Source organism: Myzus persicae, unplaced genomic scaffold, assembly GCF_001856785.1.
Source record: "Myzus persicae strain clone G006 unplaced genomic scaffold, MPER_G0061.0, whole genome shotgun sequence".
Lineage (NCBI taxonomy): Eukaryota > Metazoa > Arthropoda > Insecta > Hemiptera > Aphididae > Myzus > Myzus persicae.
Window position 1 is genome coordinate 253913 of NW_019101024.1, and position 21426 is coordinate 275338.

The 21426-nt window shown below is 30.6% G+C and overlaps 1 protein-coding gene across 2 annotated transcripts in view; it reads left to right on the top strand.

Moving 5' to 3' along the window:
• Positions 1–21111, top strand: part of LOC111027307 (ecdysone-induced protein 78C) — a 62683-nt gene extending 41572 nt beyond the window's left edge. For both annotated transcript variants that reach the window (XM_022305642.1, XM_022305641.1), the window contains 6 exons: positions 2592–2733; positions 9331–9701; positions 12077–12221; positions 13140–13297; positions 16084–16263; positions 17782–21111. In XM_022305642.1, the coding sequence (XP_022161334.1) occupies positions 2592–2733; positions 9331–9701; positions 12077–12221; positions 13140–13297; positions 16084–16263; positions 17782–17979 (1194 nt within the window). In that variant the 3' untranslated portion in view covers positions 17980–21111. The remainder of the gene's footprint in view (positions 1–2591; positions 2734–9330; positions 9702–12076; positions 12222–13139; positions 13298–16083; positions 16264–17781) is intronic.
• Positions 21112–21426: the final 315 nt, after the last annotated feature.

Genomic DNA, 21426 nt, shown 5'->3' on the forward strand with positions numbered 1-21426 from the left:
AGACGTCTTGTAAATATATAGTTTGTGGAAAAATGAGTTTAAGGTTTTAAACGTGTACCAGTATAATAATTTGCATAAAACGCATTTCAGATTGCAGAGCTCCATTCAGAACCTTTTTGATTTTATCACTGATTTTAATTTCGTATTAAAATATTAACTAAAACCCACGTATTTAAACATCACAACCAAGGTTGGGTAACCTATAACAGATACGAATACCCAATACTTGGTATACCTGTATGTAATTTGTAACCCGTCCGGCTTCTCTCTTTTTTTTTGATAGCCTCGAGATAGAATTCTCAACCACCTTTATTCTAATAAATAGTACGGACTGAGCCCAAAGTTTAAATTGATTTTCCGGGTACCCAATACCTATAAATCGTTCCCAATAGTCAGGAGTATTTTTTTTATTTGAGTAAAACGCATGTACCTTCTATAAACCATACACGATGTTCCTAGTTGAACTCTAACATTTAGTTTCACTTCCATTTTGGTGTAATTCAAAAAAAAAAAATACTTTCAGAGATTTTGAATTGTCAACAACTATATAATGAAATGCATGCATAAAGACAAGAAATAATTTTTAAAAAAAATATTGTTTTTGAGCATAACCTTATTTTTTAGTATAACATTAGTTACGATTAACAAAAAATAAAAGTAACTAATTTTACTATTATTAAACTATTCTAAAAACCGGAGGGCCTATTATGAAAGCATACAATAAATAGGTACTAAAATTAACTAAACCCTTTTTTTTTACTAGAGTTGAACTCTAGTACCTAAGAATAAAATATAATTTATAATTATATTTATTTCTTAAAAATTCTTTATAAAAATAAATATTCTATTAATAATAATCGTAGGGAAGAATAGTATAATTTTTATAAAACATTTTTGTATCACATTCAAGTTGAGTATAAAATGTATAAAATTAATCTTGAAAGTAATACGGAATGATAAAAATCATACGGTATTTTATTTGTTGATCAATGCGGGCTGTTGGGACCTGGAGTACAAGAGCCCGGCTACTTTAAGGATCAGTTGAAATTAATTTGTAATTTTGGAAATTTTGATAGGAATACTTAATTTTTATTAAATAATATTTTATGATATAAATTTAGGGAATATATTAAGTAGGAATCGTATTTGGGACACTCGTATCACTTGTAATGGGATGTATTTTATTGGAAGTTTTGTATAGGGCCCACAAAAACAATTAGTACAGTGGCCCGAAATTGGATGTTTTCCAACAATTTTTAGACAATAATGGTCTAAATGAGGATTGAATGATTTGAGTAATCTAGAAAACCAATATAGACCTCCTAATCATGTATTAGAATAATAAAACCGTGATTGATGTCGATTGGGTGAAATAATATAGGCGGACCGTTCTACGTTTTTTTCATACAGACGTATGTAAAAATAAAATAAAATAAAATACCTACTGTACCCATATTATTATATGCACACACAGCTGACGTCAAGTTTTTCTACGAAGTCCTGGCCCCCGGGGATATTATATCATGTACCAATGTACCTATACAGTTTACCGACTCAACTATATAATGTACCTATATGCATACAGCCATATAGGTAGTAAGTACACCGTAGTTACTAGTTCTGTACAGTACACTACATGGTATGTATAAAGACACAATATTAAGTGTGCCTAATTAATTTGGCCGGACCACTCAGACGGTAGTAATTAATGAGAACTGTTCGGACAGTATATACGTTGTCTGCAAGTGAGCGTTATACGTACAATTCGTCCGTATAGTACTCCGTTCCTATACATCGAAAAACACTTGGACACACAATATATTGTACAGCATTCACATGCGGCATTCGTATAATATATTATAAATAAAATATAAATGTACACGTTACTCGTAGGTAAATTATATTATGATGCATCGTATATAGCCGTACGCACCGTTTTCAATATGGAGGCAAATTCTTGTCTTTCCGCTTTGATGTTTACGTATACGTATAATATTTCATGTAGGTACATATTTTTATTTTTAATAATCTATCAAACACGCTGACGTATGTGTTAGAAAAACTAAATTATAAAGTAGAAAAGAAATTACCCGGATCATTTCGTTTTTTTTCCCAGTCCATTATTACGCACGATTGAAAAATTTTATTATAATTATTATTTCACGGTAATAAATACTGTGTCCGTTCGTTGCACAATAGCAAAAAAAAACAAAAAACAATAACGATCATAAATGTGGTTGAAATTATAAAATTTTAAAATTACGTATACTTATTGTTATTGTTTATTTTCTCGTTTTATTTGAAAGTATATATTTTATGTATTATTATTATATCAGTCATCAGACGTTGTAGATGAAAAAAAAATGTAAACAGGCGGATAATGCGGTACCGTTGGACTATCCGGTTCCTTGACCTTCGACGGTTTTTTTCTGTCATTATAACATTCATATAACGGCAATACATAAGAACAAATTTTCTTTTCACTATTTCTCCAGTAAATTGCATAGCTCAAGGATCCCGATTTTGTTCGACACAGTGCAATTATCGAGTATAATAATTACTTTAAATAATTTGAAAAATGTTTGTTACAGGGGTTCTTCAGACGGAGTATACAAAAACAAATCGAATATCGGTGTCTGAGGGACGGTAAATGTTTGGTGATCAGATTAAACAGAAATCGATGTCAGTACTGCCGATTCAAGAAATGTCTGACGGTCGGCATGTCCAGGGATTGTAAGTACAATTTTTTATGCATCGTATTATCGTGCCATCTTGCAACTCTAAAACGGATACGTTGGACGTCGAATGAAAATAATATACGTACATAGGGTTGTTTAGAGAAATAAAAGTTTAGAAAAATATTATACAACTAATTTATCGGTAGATCGTTGAATGCATTATTATATGAACTTAATCGCCGTCAAGTTTCAAAAACAAACAATTTTTTTTCTGTAATGTATGATTTTTAAAAACAAGACTGGTTATTATTAAGAGTGAAAATGCGTTTGCTCTGTAACGTTTTAATGGATTGAATTTGCACAGTAATATTTATAATTTTTTTTTTTTGTCAAAGTAAATTGAGTAATCATTTTAAAAGCACACGTTTTATAATAATCTGCCAAGAGCATAAAAGAAAACGGTTTATTCTTGTGAAAAATACACTGCAATGTGCTATTATTTTTCAAATGATTCACTAGGCCGATTTGAATATTTTTTTTTCGTTTTTGTACTATAGGTACCATATTTTTTACGTGGCACATTGCACAATAATATCACATGATTTAAGGCCTGCTTTTATACTATTATTTATATTTAAATAGCATTTTAAGTAATGTACTTGAGTTTTAAAATTCAATAATCGTACTTTTTTTCGATTTTTATCGTAGGTTAGGTATTATTTCCATACTCTATACTCTATAGTATTCACGTTTCAATGCTATTAAACCCAATGAACATATTTCTAATTTCGTCACATCACGGCAGCGTGTTATAAAAATTGCATTATTCATCAATGTTATCAAACCCATGTAATATTATTTCATATTTGTTCAAAATGGTGACCTTACAATTTATTATCATCACTATTATTTCACATTGGCTCATTAGTGTTTAAATAATAGTAATAGTATTAATATAATCATCCACTCGAAGTTAGAATCCGTCGGCATTTACTCCAATAATGTTTACCCAGTTATAGATAGAATATATTTTAATTTTTGTTTTTAACAATTACCAACCTCTATTTTACGGTGTTATATGTTTATTTAATAACAGCCAAGCTAAATCTAAGTCAAAATCCGAACAAAACTATAATAACAATATTATGTGACATCCACCATATTATGAACATCATGAAATTGATATAGGCAAGACTTAAACAAATTATTATAATAACATAATTTATTATGAAATATTTTGGGGGTGTGACACTTCATCAAGGGGACTCACGACTATCCTCTCTACCTCTCCACACATCAACATACTAAATACATAACATGCCGGCTCAGTCAACACGCCCGCGGGTTATATGGCTTGTTACATACACTTTTGACACCGGATTCGAGTTCAGTGGCCGAACGTCCACATTCAATACGAATCTACATATTTTAGACATTGCTGCATCGGTCGTCCAAACGGCTCGAAAACACCTACGGCCACGTATACCTTTTATTGCCAGTGGCAACAGTATATTATATACATGCACGCCAAATGTCATGTGATTCTGGTCACAAGGTGTAATAAATAAAGGTGGATTTGTGTAGATTGTAGGTGCAGCTTTATTATTAGTCATTAATTTTAAACATATTCGACAACCCAACCCCCGGAATATCTTCTTTCATGAAAATGTATTTCTAGTATTTTTCCACTAAATATAAGTACCTATAGTATGTAATTTTGGAAAAATAATTATTAACATAACCCCTCTGAAAGAAATCCTATGTGCACTACTAGTATCAGGCACATGGCTTTGTGGACAAATACAAATCTAAAAGAGTTGCCCAACCTACCAACGACGGGTTAGAATTTCAGCAATTGGCGTACTTCGGTTTGGATGTAATATCTAACTTCAGGAGAAAATTCGTTTGAGTATATCTCCACTCACGAAAAAATGAACAAAAAAAATGTAAACAACACACATTTTTGCCATAGTCGTGTAAGTGGTACAGTATACATTTTTAGTTGCTGTAAGAATCGGACAGATGGCACCGCAAGGATGTATTTTTATATCATCGTTCAATCTTCTAGGGACGGGAATCAGGCACTCTTGTCTATGAAACTATACTGAAGACCTGCTCCATGTATACATTTAAAAAAACCACATGACGTTGGATAAGTTGTTATATGTAGACACAACTTATACAAACGTTGAAACGTCATGTGGTTTTTTTATGTGCGTGTGTGAGTTTTTGCGCTATTCGACAGGTTCAAGTCAGGTGTGTATATCTATACCATAATAAAAATCATGGCATTTCATAATTATAAGCAGGTATTCTCAATTTTGTAATATTACCAGTAAACGAGGCTAATAATATAAACACTTGATAAAAAAATCCCTGTTTTTAACTGTAATAATATATTTATTTTTTTTATTATAATGTGAAAGTGTTAGGGTGGTTATTGACAATAATTATATTATACAGGTATCGGTATTATGCTTATAATTTTAAAAACAATAAACTCTTTATGCATTTATTTTATTTTATTTTTTATTTGTTATATTATTTTTTGGATTAAGCCTTCGACTACTAAGGTCATTAGCCTGGTACTGTGTGGGGGGAGGGCGGTTGGTATGTGTGGCAAGGATGTGTTGCTAAAAACCCGGGTGGTCACCCATCCGAGTGCTAGCAACGATATAATATGCTGCCACAGATTGAGAGTACGACCGCGCCTCAACAAGCCATATTTCTTTTATTATTTGATATAATTTTGAATAGAGCTCTTTTCTTTCTTTGTTTCGCTATTGAAAGCCCTATTCTCATTTTTAGGATAAATAATGTAATATTATGTTATTGGTTTTTTTTTCATCTTTTAAATTCAATATAAACCCAAGTTCGAGAAGAATATAACTCTAAGTAATTTTTTGAAATAGATTAATAATAGTTCAATAGACGATCATTTTTATTTATTATAACTAATTTTTTTGTCGACTCATAAACCATAAGAGATTAGAACATCGTATATTTTATTCTACATTATGGATAATGCACATAGTTCTCTAATATATTATTATTGAATTCTCTGGCTTACTGCCTTTATTATTTGATTCATATAAGCTCTTAAGTAAAAAAAATCAAAAGACATTTTTAGGTACCGATTTAAAAAAAAAATAAACTAAACATATTACATATGAAAGCAAAATAAAAATCCAATTAAATATTAAAGGACTTTTAGTATCAACTATAGCGCTTTTAAACTTAATAATGTTAAAAATCCTTAAATCCATGATATTTTTCATCTCGATATAATATTTATTAAGGAAATAACTCATTCAGCAATAATTTAAACTATTGTAAATAAACTGTTGTAATTATTAAAATCATAATTTTACGGATCGCAAAATAAAAATAAAATAAATATATTAATTAATCCAATGGTCGTTAGTTCACAACTGCTGCAGGTTTAGAAAAAAATACTAGGTAGAAGACATAATCATATAACTTCACAAGAATAATCTAAAAATGAGCGTTATTCAAGACATATTATAATATTAACTTTTTAGAAAAATTATGAACGGTACGCTGACAATTTAAGTATAATAAATTATTTATTTTCGAGTACCTATTTGGTACACTCCTTCGACATCCCTCGCCTCACAAAATAAACCACCACTACATGAATTCACAGAAATGCATAAAAAAAAAAAACACACGAACGCATGCGACAGTAACATATTATTATGACATATATCTTGCACTGCGCTGTATCATCATCTTGGCGATTATTGTGTCTTTCGTTTGATCAACCGTATCGGATATACACGCGTTCGAGTAATAAACGTGTTTAATATGATGTTATATACCTACTGTCGATGACGACGCTGCAGAAGTGTACACACAAACGACAGAGAACATGTAACAGGGAATTGGTATACTCAGGAAAATGTATGTACAGAGAATAAAAAAATATAGTGTAGGTACTATTGTCATTGAAAAACGCTCACATATGTATATTACTCTAAACGCGCCCATATAACACGTCGTAGTAATCTTTTTTTTACAGAAATTCAATATCCTTCATTGTCCGTACTGTTATTATTATTTTATCACAATATCGTTCGTTCGTTCGTTCCAAAAGAATTTTTTTTTCGAAACTACATCAGCAGTAAGGATATTGGGATATAGTACGACCGCTTTTAAAATAATACAGCACGTTGGAAATAATTACATATATTTATACTAGGTACACTTACTAGTTATTGGTTAGTTGTTACTATGTGTTATTCTCCTCTGGCTGCCACCCACCGACCGATGTAGGAAATCAAATACACCAGCACGCGTTATGCTAGGTTAGAGTCTCTCGTTCCAATTTGTTTCCTCGCCAACGACCACCGCTGCAGTATTGTTTGCACGATAATACATCATAAATCATTTTATTATTACTATTCATTTACTCATTAGTCATTAGTTTATTGTTATGATATAATCATTATCATTATTATTATAAATACGTACACGTCCACGAAGACGAGATTGTTATGACGCCTGCGCAGAAGCGAACCTACACAGCTTTGTCAGTCACCGATTAGAGCGGTGAAGATTCAAAACATTAAATGATCTTTTACTGAGGTGGATTGGTTATATAGAGGGTGAATCACCAAGCATAAACTATCAAGATATTTTCTTTAAAAAATGAAATTACTCAAACTATGATTCTAGCACGAAGACTGGCATATTTTCGAATACTTAGGCCTTAGGTATTTTATATAATTTAAGAAGAGTCCTGTGGTGGTACAAACACCTTTTTTTCAAATGAGAACCACATTTTTTTAATGTTGATTGTTAAGAACATGATTTTTTTTTGTAAATGAGGGATGTATCTAAATCGAAATTGAAGCTGATTGTTTCTTATGAAACTTAACGTACCTACTTTAGGGTTTTAATCAATAGAAATGGTTTTACACAAAATATAAAATAAATATATTATATTTAGTTTAGTACCTAATAATTATATACAGACTTTACAAATGATAAAATGTTATAGGTAGGTAACTAATTTCTATAACTATTAATTTTAACATAACCATAGCTCTCAAATCGTTAAGCACATTGTCACGAATTACATATTATCTTTATATTACTTAAAATGAAATATCTCGATCGAATCTCGATTTATATAACTTGGCTCAAAATAAAATAATTTGCATAACAATAAAAACTATAGTTGCATTTGAAAAAAATAAGGTTTTATTGACGCACGACAATCCTTATTAAATGGGATTAAAAAAAATCCATGTAAATTAAAATCCATGAATTTTTAAATATGATATAGGATATAACAATTAAGTACTTACACTTAAAAATCCTAAAAAGTCAGAATTCGAATAATATTTAGTATTTGAGGAAAAGTGGTGGCGTGAATGATTGGTGAATCACTATCTGTAGTCTGTATAGTGTTTATTATGCCCACGCTTTTCATTACCACACATACTCGACCCAACACCGCACGAAATGGATAGCCCGATACCACATACAAAAATGGCTCGATACCACACAAATCCATCATAAATTGTAGCCTATTAACGTACACAGTACACACTATTATATACATAGACACATAGTGTGGTATCATGTTCACTGTATAGTATACTCTGAATAAATACATCCTTCATACCATCCTGCTGGCGGCTACACAATTGCACATGAACTATATGAAATATAAACGGTAAATTCTGAGTGGCACCCACAAGCCGGTTACAAGAACTGGCAATGATAATAATTGACAATATAATTATTATCTATTTTTTTAGTGGTAAAGATATTCCTCATCAAACAACGGCATAGGCAATATCTAGACACTTCGGTACGTTGTGTGACGTATACGTTCAGGAGAAATCACAGGGAACCCGTAGAATGATATTTATTGATATTATTATTAATACTACAAAATAATCGTATTTATTGTAAAAAATTGGAATTTTTATTATATTCATCGTCTCATAAAATGTTTGAAACTATAAATGAAAAAAAAAATGAACCGACCTTTGATTTTTTGACATCGTATAAAAAATAAAATGTTATTAAAAAATAGTCATTCGAGTATCGAGTATAACAATGCATTATACTTTATACTTATACATATACAATGACTTAACGTAGGACATAGAATTATCTCTAATTTAATAATAAATATGTTTGCAAGTTGGAATATTGCGTAGTTCTAAGTATTCAAAACAAAATTTAATACTCGTGCCTTATTTGTATGGAAATTTTAAAGATATTAATTAATTTATGACTGTTAGTTGTTGCTTGTTACGTTTAACTTTATATAATATGATAGGTGATACATTTTTTATGAATCATTATTCTATAAACACTAAATAATTCAAAAAATTTTAACTTTTTAAAAAATGTTATTCTCACACAATTTTAGATTATTTGCAAAACAAAATTTGTTAGAAAAAATTCTGTTTTTTGCAATTCGTTAATTGTTATAATTTTTTAAGTTCTTACTTTTTGAAATGGCAACATATTATATCTTTAATTTAATATTTTTTCGAGTACTATAAAAATCGAATTTCGAACTGGGTGTAAAGTCAGTCCATAAGTGTTTGACGTTTAGACGGGCGTCATTTATTTTATCATTTACTCACCGTGATCGTCGTTTTTTCAGCTGTTCGGTACGGGAGAGTGCCGAAGAGGTCTCGTGAGCAACTCGAGTCGGAGTCGAAGACCGTGTCGGCCGCGGATTCGATGGCGGCGGCCGTCCAGGTGACCACCACGACGGCGACCACGACGACAGTCGCTGCGAACGCGGCCGCAGCCGTGGCGGCCGCCGTGGCCATAGGGATCGGCGGCAGCGCACCGGCCACGGCTGAACCCATCATGACCGGCACCGGACCGGCCGCGGTAATCGAGACCAACGGCGGCAGCGTGTCCATATCGTACGACGTGATCGCGGCCATATCGCAGGCGCACCTGACCAACTGCGATTACACGGACGAGCTGACCAGGACACTGCTCCGGAAACCAGTCGCCTCTCCTGTAATTATTTCTCACCATGCGTCATTATTGTTGTTAATTATGATTATTATCATTAGTCCATACAGTGGTAATGCTCCATTTCAGCGGTGCAGCCACAATGTCTGTGTGTGCATTTGGGTACTATTTGGTAGTATAATAGTAGGTACGGTTGTAAAAAGCGTGCAAATACAGCAAAATGTATCATTCAAAGTACATATTATTTATTAAACATTATAATAAACGATGGCAGCAGAGGATTAGTAGTGTTCAAACAGATCCTCCTCTGCTGTCGGTTTAAACGAAAAAAAAAAAAGTACATATTATTTGCAGTAATCATAAATAATGTAGGCATGCGTAAAACCGTAGGGCTAAATTTGTTTTCAACAATTTTTCCCACAAAACCTTCAAATGGGGGGTGACCAAGTTATGTACTGTGTTGGTAAAAAATACTGTATTTGATTAACTGATGCTTAGATAGTTTAAGGATTATATTTTAAATGGTACGTAATAAAGTTAAATTCTTCGCGTATATTTTGTCAGCTTGAGGCCTGAGCTGATGAAACCGAGGCTAAGGTTTTTTCTGCGGGGGAGACAAAGTATAACATTATAATGCATCAAAATTGTATGAACTACCAGTGATCACCAAACGAGATTATGTCCAGAAAAATTTGTCATAAAGTTCCCTGTTTTTCAATTTTACCATTTACAAGAAACCAACTCCGAGAGCACATAAAACAATCAATAACCAATTATTTCTCAACGGTATTGTGAGGTTGTACGAAACTTTTTGAACGCTAAAAGCTCCTAATAGTGAACATACAATTATACTTATTGAAAAAAAAATAATAACAAACATCATTTTAATTTATAAAGCCAATAAAATTTCGTCGCTCATGTGAAAATAGTAGTCCTCCCCCTTCCCATCAATATAATGTATAGCATCTGAAGTTGTTCCGAACAATGAAATATGGTTTATTTATATCATCCGTTCCGACGTCCTATACCTCCCAGAAATAATGGCTATCCTTAGGATTATAACATACTAGCATAAGTATACTCAATACATTAAGATGGATTATTATTGGAATCTAGACCTGCTCCAAAGGCTGAACGATAGCATGTACGATAATAATCGCATCTGGGCCCGGGTCCATCATCGCAAGTTTTGTTTTTTCCACGCAATTTACGAATTTTCGAATTGTTTTTCGAATTTTTCTGGTTCACATTTCAACTATACTGATGTACAAATACCAGATAATTGAATGATATATCGCATTGAAACACGCGTATAGATTTTAATTTTCAATTATCATCAAAGCGTATATTTGTTTTTAGATTTTTGAAAGCGAAGGACATATTCATTTTGAATTTAAATTGGTCGAATATGAGAAGTTAAAATAGTCTAATCATATTTTGTCGAACATTTTCTGATGCGTAGTATTAGTATATATTAATTCCGCATCCTTAAATCAAGTCTTAATGCAGGTAAAGGCGTAAACATAAGAAATAATTTCAATCTAGTTACAATATTTTTCTATTATGATTTTATAATTTCATTTACTAAGTACTATCACAAAATAAAGTTTACTCTTATAATTATTTGAAACTAAAATCGTTATTATTTATTTTTCTTTATTAAATAGTTTCTTAAGTGTTTTTGCAAATAAAACTATATTATATTTATAAAGGGGAAGTTGTCATATATTAAATTCAATTAAATGTTTTGCCTACTCGCTATATAGCGATTCATAATTTAAAATAAGCAGAATTTATAAAATGTTGAATTCAGAATTGAAGACAATGATGAGCTCGTGCACTATGAAGGTCACATAATATGATGCGATAATTTTAATTAAAAATCGTGGAACATAATCTTTTTTTTCAATGTCCTCATGTTGTAGTATGTAATTAAATTAGTGAAGAATTTTTTTGTTGAGATAAAAGGGAAAATATTATATAATATAAAATAAATATAGTCATGATAACGGTTTGCTACAGCATCGTAGCCGCATCGTAAAGGCATTAATGCCTTTAATGAAAATAAGTAGAACCTATTTATTTTATGTTGTACAGTTTTAATAATGAATATTCTGTAAACATTATACTATCCAACCGTTCTTAATAAAAATCTTTCTTATTAATTTCCTTTCAAACATGTATTGTTTCTTTCGCTTTTACAATCAAATTTATTGTAACACGAATATTCCGTTAAATATATTATCTTTTGCAGGAAACGAAATGTAAAATGTACAGTAAATTGTAGGCAGGCACCTACACCACGAAATGTAATCCGTGACGCTTTTTAATGATTGTTTTATTATATATATTTTGTATCATGTACATGAGGGCTGTTGCATGTATTGACTAATTATTTCGTATTTGTTTTGCATGTGAAGCCCGCTCAGGGATGCTCCAGCCCAGAGGTGGCATCGTCAACGGCGGACAGCGAGGAACAGCAAAAAATATGGCTGTGGCAACAATTGGCAGCGCACATCACGCCCACCGTGCAGAGGGTAGTGGAGTTCGCAAAAAGAGTGCCAGGTAAGAAAATACAGTTTTCCGTGTAGTATCTTATGTGTGTGTCTCATCAAAGGTTTCATTAGGTTTACACGTCAAACCGACTCACAACTACAACTCACTAATTGCACCTTATGGTGCAACTCCATGTTCTAAAATTAATGGCGGTGTTCTCGCCGGTTAGGTACAACGAGACTGAAAAGAGATTCGACTTTCATGAAACTTATTTGACAACGATTGAAAGCAACTTAAGGAGAAGATAATACTTATATACCTGATTACAGAGTCTAGAGAAAGAATAGCTGTCGAATGTAATTAAGTAACCATCTAAAACAATTTTTGTTGTTATTGGTAACATATTTTGTCAGTTCTTTCTGTTATACCCTCTATACTGTTTCTGTCTATTTCTACCTCTTAAATGAAATTCCATTATATGCAAAATTAAAATTGTGGTTTGCAGTCAATAATGTCAAAGTCCAAATACCTATTGGTTATTACCAAATTCTAAGCGGAGAATATTTTCGGGATTAAACCATATACTTTAAGTAAAATAATATCTAAAGAAAAAAATAATTAGCTATAATAGTGTTTAAAGATTAGATTAGTTACACACGTTGAAACTTTGATTTTTATGAATTGAAATTCTCCGAAATATATTCTGAGTTGGAATATGAATTTAAAATTGTATGCTGTCATCCTAAAAATTGAAAACTTAAATATTATATCGATAAATATAATGAAAAATATTTTTTTGTAATAATTTAAAATTATCTAAAAAAAATTATTAATACTTTTGATAAAATGAGTGTTACATTTAAAATAATTGCCTAGTTTAATATCACACTCACACACCATGATGCTTACAATTATGCTGGAGATTTTATTTACCAGCTCGTTCCGGCCGGCATACTAATCACACACCGTTTGACTATTTCGTTATAGGTTTCATAGACCTCAGCCAAGACGATCAGCTGATTCTCATTAAAGTGGGATTTTTCGAACTATGGCTGTGCTACGTGTCCAGGTTGGCCACGGATCTTTCGCTCACCTTCTACGACGGCACGTTCATCACACGACAGCAACTGGAGCTCATTTACGACGTACGCATTTTATTCGACATTATATATTTGTATTATGTAAATCCACTATCAATATCGAGGGGAAACCCGTTTACTGGCCGATGTGTTTCTCCCTCCCAAGTGTTTCCCAGTACACGATATCTAATATATTATGTGTAAAATGTTTTAAGATTTTAAACATATATGTATGTTTAGTCAAAGATCTCGTCGAATGTCCCATGTATTTTGTCATTAAACATTCAAGTATGGATATGAAACATACTTTATTTCTGGTTGTCTATTTAAAAACACAAAATGCTAAAAAATCCCGAGTATACTTTAATCAAATTCTATGGGAATTTATCGTTGGCATTACCTCCACTCAAATTAAAAATATAATCGTATGAAAATATTTACCTAAATAAAATATACCAGGACAAATTCTGGTCTTGAGAAGTTCTCATATTACCTTTAAATAGGCCTTTAAAGGTATTTGAAATATTTTTTAAATATGTTTAAATTCCTTTTTAAAAATAATTATTTATTTGAAATACATTTCGAAAGTATTTTTAACAAGTAGGCACCTAAACATTCAAAGGTGTCTCAAACATATACATTTACATGGAAGTGTAGAGCCTTTGACGATGACATTGTGTGCACAGCACACTCGTATAATATTTTCGATATCATTTTTCAACAAGCCCTGTAGACTATACTATAGTATTAAATTTGGTGGATAGCCAAATAGAATTGGATGTTCCATCTAGCCTATACATACTGACAAAAAAATTTTTACGCAAAATGCATAATATTATAATTTCCAATCGTATCCATTTTTGTTAAGTATGTACATTGTACATTGTATACTATATTGTCAATATAATGTATATATACGCAAAACTCGCTTAAAACAAAGTTTATGATGATTAAATAAAAGTGTGACACATAAAATCTTCTGTTAGCAAGCTCTCTTACACTTTCATACCGAACATACTACTATAAATTAAAATGTTGATTTTATTTCTATGAGTATTGTGATTTTCGTTTGAAATGATTTTATGATTATTCAATAGTTTATCATCTGCAAGAAGACTATAGTGACAAGTATTTTCCCTCCATAAGATGATTACAAATATAAATGCTTACTTACTGGTAATATAGTACACGCGTATATCTGATTAATTATTGTTGCCAATTAATTCTACAAGCGTACTACCGAAGAATACTTCCGAATGGTTTTTTTCGAAATAAAGTTCATATAAATAAAAACCGCGTACGACATGTACTATAATATAACAAAACATCGCGTTTTTCAAAAGAATTCACATTTCATCATACTATTCTGTATAGTGAAGACTAAGCGATACTATGGCTGTTCTCGGGACTTGGGTGCTTAAATTCAGTTAAAAGTTAAAATAACATATTATGGTTGAGAGACAATTGAATATATTTCAACCAGCGTGAATTTACTCATCGGAAACCTCGAGGAAATAATGGGTTCGATGGGTTGGGAGAGACAAACTTTTTTAAAGAAATATGTCTTTTGCAAAGGTATTGCAAATTTCAATAGTACAATTTTGGGGCTCATACCAAAATATCTGCCATTGAATTAAAGAAAATCAAGTTATATAATAACAATAATGATATTTATTCCACCAATATTATAACAATAATGATATTTATTAATATAAAAAACAAAACAAAATAATAATAATAATAACATCAATATTCAAATTAATATGTATAAAAGTATTATTCTGTTTTTTATTCTCTCTTTAAAAGCTAGACTTGTGCTAAAGAGAGGAAGCTTTGATATTTTTCACTTAAATCTGATCATACACACTGTCGTTTGCCATTCATAAAGAAAGTGAGATGTATTTAAATATAACAACAAAATAAATGTACTAACTGGTTAATTTGACAAAAAAGTACGCTCATTCACTACAGCGATGGACTTTGTGATACAGACAATGAGCAACCAATACTATACTACGCTTCAGTGCACAGTACACTGTCATGGTATTAGAGATTCGTATTGATTGAGTCAAATTATGTATGTTGATTTACTTAAAAATGTCAAGTTCATTATGATTTATCAAAATAATTTCGGGGAAATGTAATAAATGTACCTACGCACAAAGTATTATCTTCTTTGAACACTGATTGTCTGGTTTTATTCTAATAAGGCCTGATAAGTACTTTGAATGGAATAGCAATTGTATTTCAGGATATCAATTATACTCACGTGATAACGGTACACAAAAAAACCTACTAAATACATTAATACAGAGTATCAATGATTTGATATTTTATTTTTTCGTCGAAGTCTACAACATAAAAAACAAATTATAGTTAGAAAACCGAATACACCTCAGTTTATTTCGGGTTTAAAAAATTTTAATAGTTCAAAAACAAATTATAGAAATATTGTTATCAGATCGTCGCTTGGCTTACTTATAACATACATATGAAAATATGTATAACGTAAAATATAGTGACGTCAGTGAATATTGAAACACGGAATTCATGTAACCGCAACCCCAATTTAAAATATTTATTAACATTTTCCGGCCAATCATTTTATTCAAATACGTACCTACTTAAACAAGTTAATAGCAACAAAAAAACAGTCAACAGAATTTCCTAATAGAACACCGAAATCATTAAAACTATTTCCATTCGCGCGCCATTTTTTAAATCCAGTTCTCTCCATTTTTGATGAGAGCAGCTTTGTCAGGGTGATTGAAACAGTAATTTATCATTAACCCCTCGTCGTGCAGCGTATTGTTTGTGTTTACTGAAGTATGAAATCATTTAATTATCCGCAGGTGGACTTCGCCACAGACGTGTTCCAGTTGGTGACATCTTTCAATGGTTTATCGCTGACGGACACCGAAGTTGGTCTATTCGCCGCCATCGTACTGCTCACGCCGGACAGGCCCGGCGTCTCGGACGTAAAAACCGTACAGCACAGTCAGGACCGGATCGTTGAAGCTTTCAAGCTACAAGTGAGTCGTCGTCTTCGGGGAAATAATGGAGGAGGGGGGTGTCCTAATAAAAGACACCAATATTAGGGATATTTTTTTTCAAAATAAACTTTTCTATCATAACGAGTTTCACAATATAAATCCATAATATTATATTTATAAAACGACAGCTCAATTTTAATAGCTTTAAATTGATAATGCAGTGTAAAATGCCAAGTAATACTACACGCTCACCAAAAAAAAATATGTAAAATAAAATGTTTTTTTTTCTCCCGTGTAAAACGTCAAATTCTATAAATTAACTTGATATACATGGTACAGAGAACTTTTTCAATCTGAACCAAGAGCATATACGATTTGTCACCAGAATACACAACTTTTATTGATATTACAGGCGGTCACTATTGGAATTAAGTAATAGCTAGCAACATCCCAATAGTCAATACCTGCAATTTTATGGTGCTTCTTAAATTATATACATATTACAGGACACAGGGTATAAAGTATGCAAATGTGACGTATCGATTTTACCCCCTCCCTCCTACCAGAAAAATTATGGGAGTAGAGAAAAGCGCAGGCATTAAATATTTAACTCGGAGGTCGAAGCAGTGAAGCACCTATCACTTATAGATCAATAATGTCCGTCACAACGCAAAAAATAAAATCACGGCGTATTGACCAGAGTTTCTAAGTATCAGACCGTCATCAAAAGTTTATTATCATGCGACCGTGATTAATAATTAATATATTATAGATAGCTTAGATGACCCTTTATGTTAAAATGTCTGCACTATCAATAATTCATTTAAAGAAAGATACGAGTATACGGAATATTGCAATAATATTAATATTTTAAAGTTTTAAACAAATTTATTAGTTCGATATTATTACTATCTACTTATTTTTCACAATGAAATGAGGAAATTGTTGGTGATTTATCACCAAAAAAATAATAAAAATATTAGCTATTTATTAATATCATAAAGTACAACACTACAGTTATATATATATGTTATATATGTATAGTATACATTGTATACGGTTTACCTTAGAGGCTCAGACCTACCATATTAATCTTAACAAAATAGATACTATATAGTTTCATTAATTAGAATATAAAGTTATGCGATTTGTTTAAAAATTTTACAAATTTCATCGTGCCATTGAATTACATTTATAAATCCTGCATGTGTAGTAAAAATACGATTATTCAATCAAGGAGCTAAGCGAGAAAATACAAACCTATCATACTTAGATATATTAAAATGTTAGCCTCTCTCCCTCACTAATCGTACCTGATTTTTGCCACTGGGTTAGTCTTGAGTGGGTTATCTACAGTCACACGGAACACCCTGCGTATTCACTGTTGCTTGACACGGTAACGAGCGTAAATATGATGACAACATTATTTAACGGAAATACTTGGCACTTATTTGCGTGTATCACAGACCACTGTTCCGACCACAGCACATATGGAATCTCGAAAGAGGATATATATTATACAAGGTACCTAATATTATTTTGTTTTAAAATTTTCAGCTGAGCAAAGGTCACGGAGGAGATAAGAATTTGGCTCAAACGGTGTTGTCGAAACTGCCGGAACTGCGAACTATTGGTGCCCGACACGTTTCGTACCTCGAGTGGTTCAGGTTAAATTGGCACATGCTAAAGTTGCCGCCGTTATTCGCCGAAATATTCGACATACCCAAGTGCGAAGAGGACTTGCATCAAGGCTGAATTATTATCTTTCTATTTTATTGTTACAGGTTTTTTTTTTATACATACTTATAAAGTTTCGTTTTTTTTATTTGAAACGAATCGAATACTTCCTAAACGAACAAAACGTGTTTACAATCAAAAGCAGAAAAAAAAATGTATTAATAATAATAATAATTTTTTAACAATATCTTCGTAACGATAATCTCTTGAAATTTACGATGAATATTGTTAACGCGCTTCAGCCGGCTCCTGTCGAAACATGCTTGCGCCTCCCAAATATTCGTCCGGTCGGCGCGGAGTACAACACATAACCATTGACATCATGTCGATCAAAGATATAATATAATATATACCTATATATTATTATACTACACTATTGAGCAATAAAATACAAAAAAAAAAACACTATATCGTCTAATATTAGAATAATTCTATGTAAAACGAAATAAACATTTTATAAATATTATATAGAACATAATATGTATAATATAATAAAAAATTATGACATAGGGTACATGTACAACGAAACAATCTTGTATGATAAGTGTGTTCTTTTTTAGTTATTGTATAGTTATAGAAATTCAATGACGATCAAAATTTCATCTTACACATAGTAACGAATAATATACTCGTTCTCGTTTCTTGTTAGGATTCTTGCAATAACATTAATCATTTTCATATCATGCATTTTTTTTTTTAATCACATACCTGATGTGTTCATGGCTTAGTGGAGTGCGGATATAATATCATCATTTTCATATAATAGTATTATGATGTAATTGATCTTATTAAATAATATTATATATTTAATATGTATGTATACACAAACGCACACATGTGTGTGTTTTGTGCATCGTAATAGAACTCCATTTATCTTTCTATATATTACGTACCTACGATGTATTTGGCCTGAAAATGTTTTTTTTTGTCTTTGTACTGTGTTCATCATTGACAATCTTGAGTTCGTTTAAAAAGACAAAAAAAAAATCTAAGCAATATTTTTAATATTTAATTACTGTATGGTAAAAATAACTAAAAATCAATTTTTTTTTTATGGAAAGTAATTATATTATTATTATTATTATTACTATTATATTATGATTTGATTTTCTTCGTACATTTTCTCTTTTTTTATAATTTCACTAGTCAACTGAAGCAATTTGGTCCAGTAACTGAGCAAACAAAAACGCTTTTATGTGATATATTTTTTTTAGTTGAATTTTGTGTTATTTTATCTTTTTACATTCCATAGGTACTTTTTTATATTTTATTTATAGGCAATAAGTTTTAAAATTATACTACATTTTCGCAATCTATTTATTATAGCTCTTACGCTGTTGTTGTTATTGTTGTTGTTAATCATTTTTTATTAGTTTTTACAAGTTAACTAACAGTGTACAACCGTTGTGTAATATGAAAAGTGCAATTTAAATGGGAACCACTGTATGGCCCGGGTTTTCTGTCAATACTTCAGTTTCTCTTTTTCTCTACTTCTCAATTTCTTACTAATAAATACAAATACACAAACATGTATAACAAATCATAAAGGATTAAAACACATACACACACAGACACACACAAACACACTCACCCAAACAAACCCACACATACACATACACACACAAACATACACTACATACATACCTTACATGCCACACATCACATCAACACTTATGTATTCACAGGGTAGATTAGTTATTTCAAATCGTTTATGTTAAAGACAAAATTACAAAAATGTTTAGAACTCCTTTTTTTGGATAATATTATATATCATATCTTTAAGATTTTTAGAGTAATTTTTGAACACCAAGGTAGTAAATCGAATGTGTATTATAAGAAAATAATTTTAAATTTAAAATAAAAATGTTATGAGAGACAATCACAGATATACTGAAATGGACTCACCTTTACCTTTCGCAATAATTAGGATAATGTTATATATTTTTTTTTAGCTCGTAAAATTATTCAACATCGAACAAAAGCAAATTAATTGACTTTTGTTTTTGTTTATGCTGTTTGTATAAAGTTTTCTTAATTCGTTATATTATAGTCTATAATTTTCTTTCTACTAATTTGTTTTGTTATTAATAATTGCATTTTAATTAATATAATATACAATTGTTAAACATTTTTAGACAAATTTTTATTGTATTTGTTTTAGAAAATAGGTCATGATTTGAGTAGATGTGATCCTCTATTTGTATTTCAATATGATTAATTAGCAAATGCTATCGCTAATAGAGAAATGTTGTGCATTAGATAAATGTCTTTTTTCTACTTTTTTATTGAACGGAATTCAGCTAGTGTTATTTTGAGTATTTAGCGTTAATTAGTATTTTTTATGTATACTATATATATAAAACCGAAATATTTACATACAACAATAACATGTTTACCTCGTTTTTAAAAGTTAAATTTATATATTGACATATTGTAATAAGTAGCTGAAAATGTCGATAATCGGAAGAAACAGTAAATACAAACTTAAATCATTATTGTAATATAAAAAAATACTTTATGTATGTCTGTAGCATATAGATTATTTGATTATTGTTTAGATTGTTGTATAAAAACACCACTTTTTATTAGATCTTATTATTATTATTTTTTATTAAATTTTATTGTTTTGTTCTAAAAATTTAAAGTTACAGCTCGAATAGTTAAATCTTGTCAAAATAATACGTAGGCGAGTAGTAGTGATTCTGCGTAAAGCTTACATATTTTACTTACTATTATTTATTGTATAGTATTTAAGTATGATATTTTCTTATGTTTTTTTTCGAGTTCGGTATTTACCATATTATTAAATAATAAATTATGTGTCGTTGATGTTTATAGGTAAATAGACTAATACTTATTATAATTACTTTTATATATTATTATAAATGTAATTTATAAATTATTATAATAACAACGAAGTCGTAGCTATAAATATTATACTTTGACAATGAAATTGCGTATAGGTTCGTATTTATTGTTTATCAGTATATATATTATTATACACGTACCTATGTACCTACGTATTTTGCTTGTTATACTGTATTATTATGTTCGATTTTTATTATTATTTTTTTATTGATATATTTTATTTAGAATAGGAACCCATTAGTACAGAAAATAAACCGATGATCGAAAAACTTCTTAAAAAAACGTCTTATTCAATTACCTTGTGTTCTTTCAAACGATTGACTGCTGGTTACATTACAGGAGAGACAATATATTTTAACAACTCATGTCACTGGTGATTATTATAGTTGCCAGGTGTCTTTGGTTTCGATTTGAATAATTTAAATAATGAGCAAGAAACAATCGTATACTACTGTATGTATGCAGTATCAAATTAAAGAAGACCTACTGCTATAGTAAAGTTATTTTTGTAAAGCCTAAGGAACGATTTTCTTTATATATGGACATTCGTTATCCCGAGTCCGATTTGTAGAGCCAAAATTATGTCAAAAAAGGAGG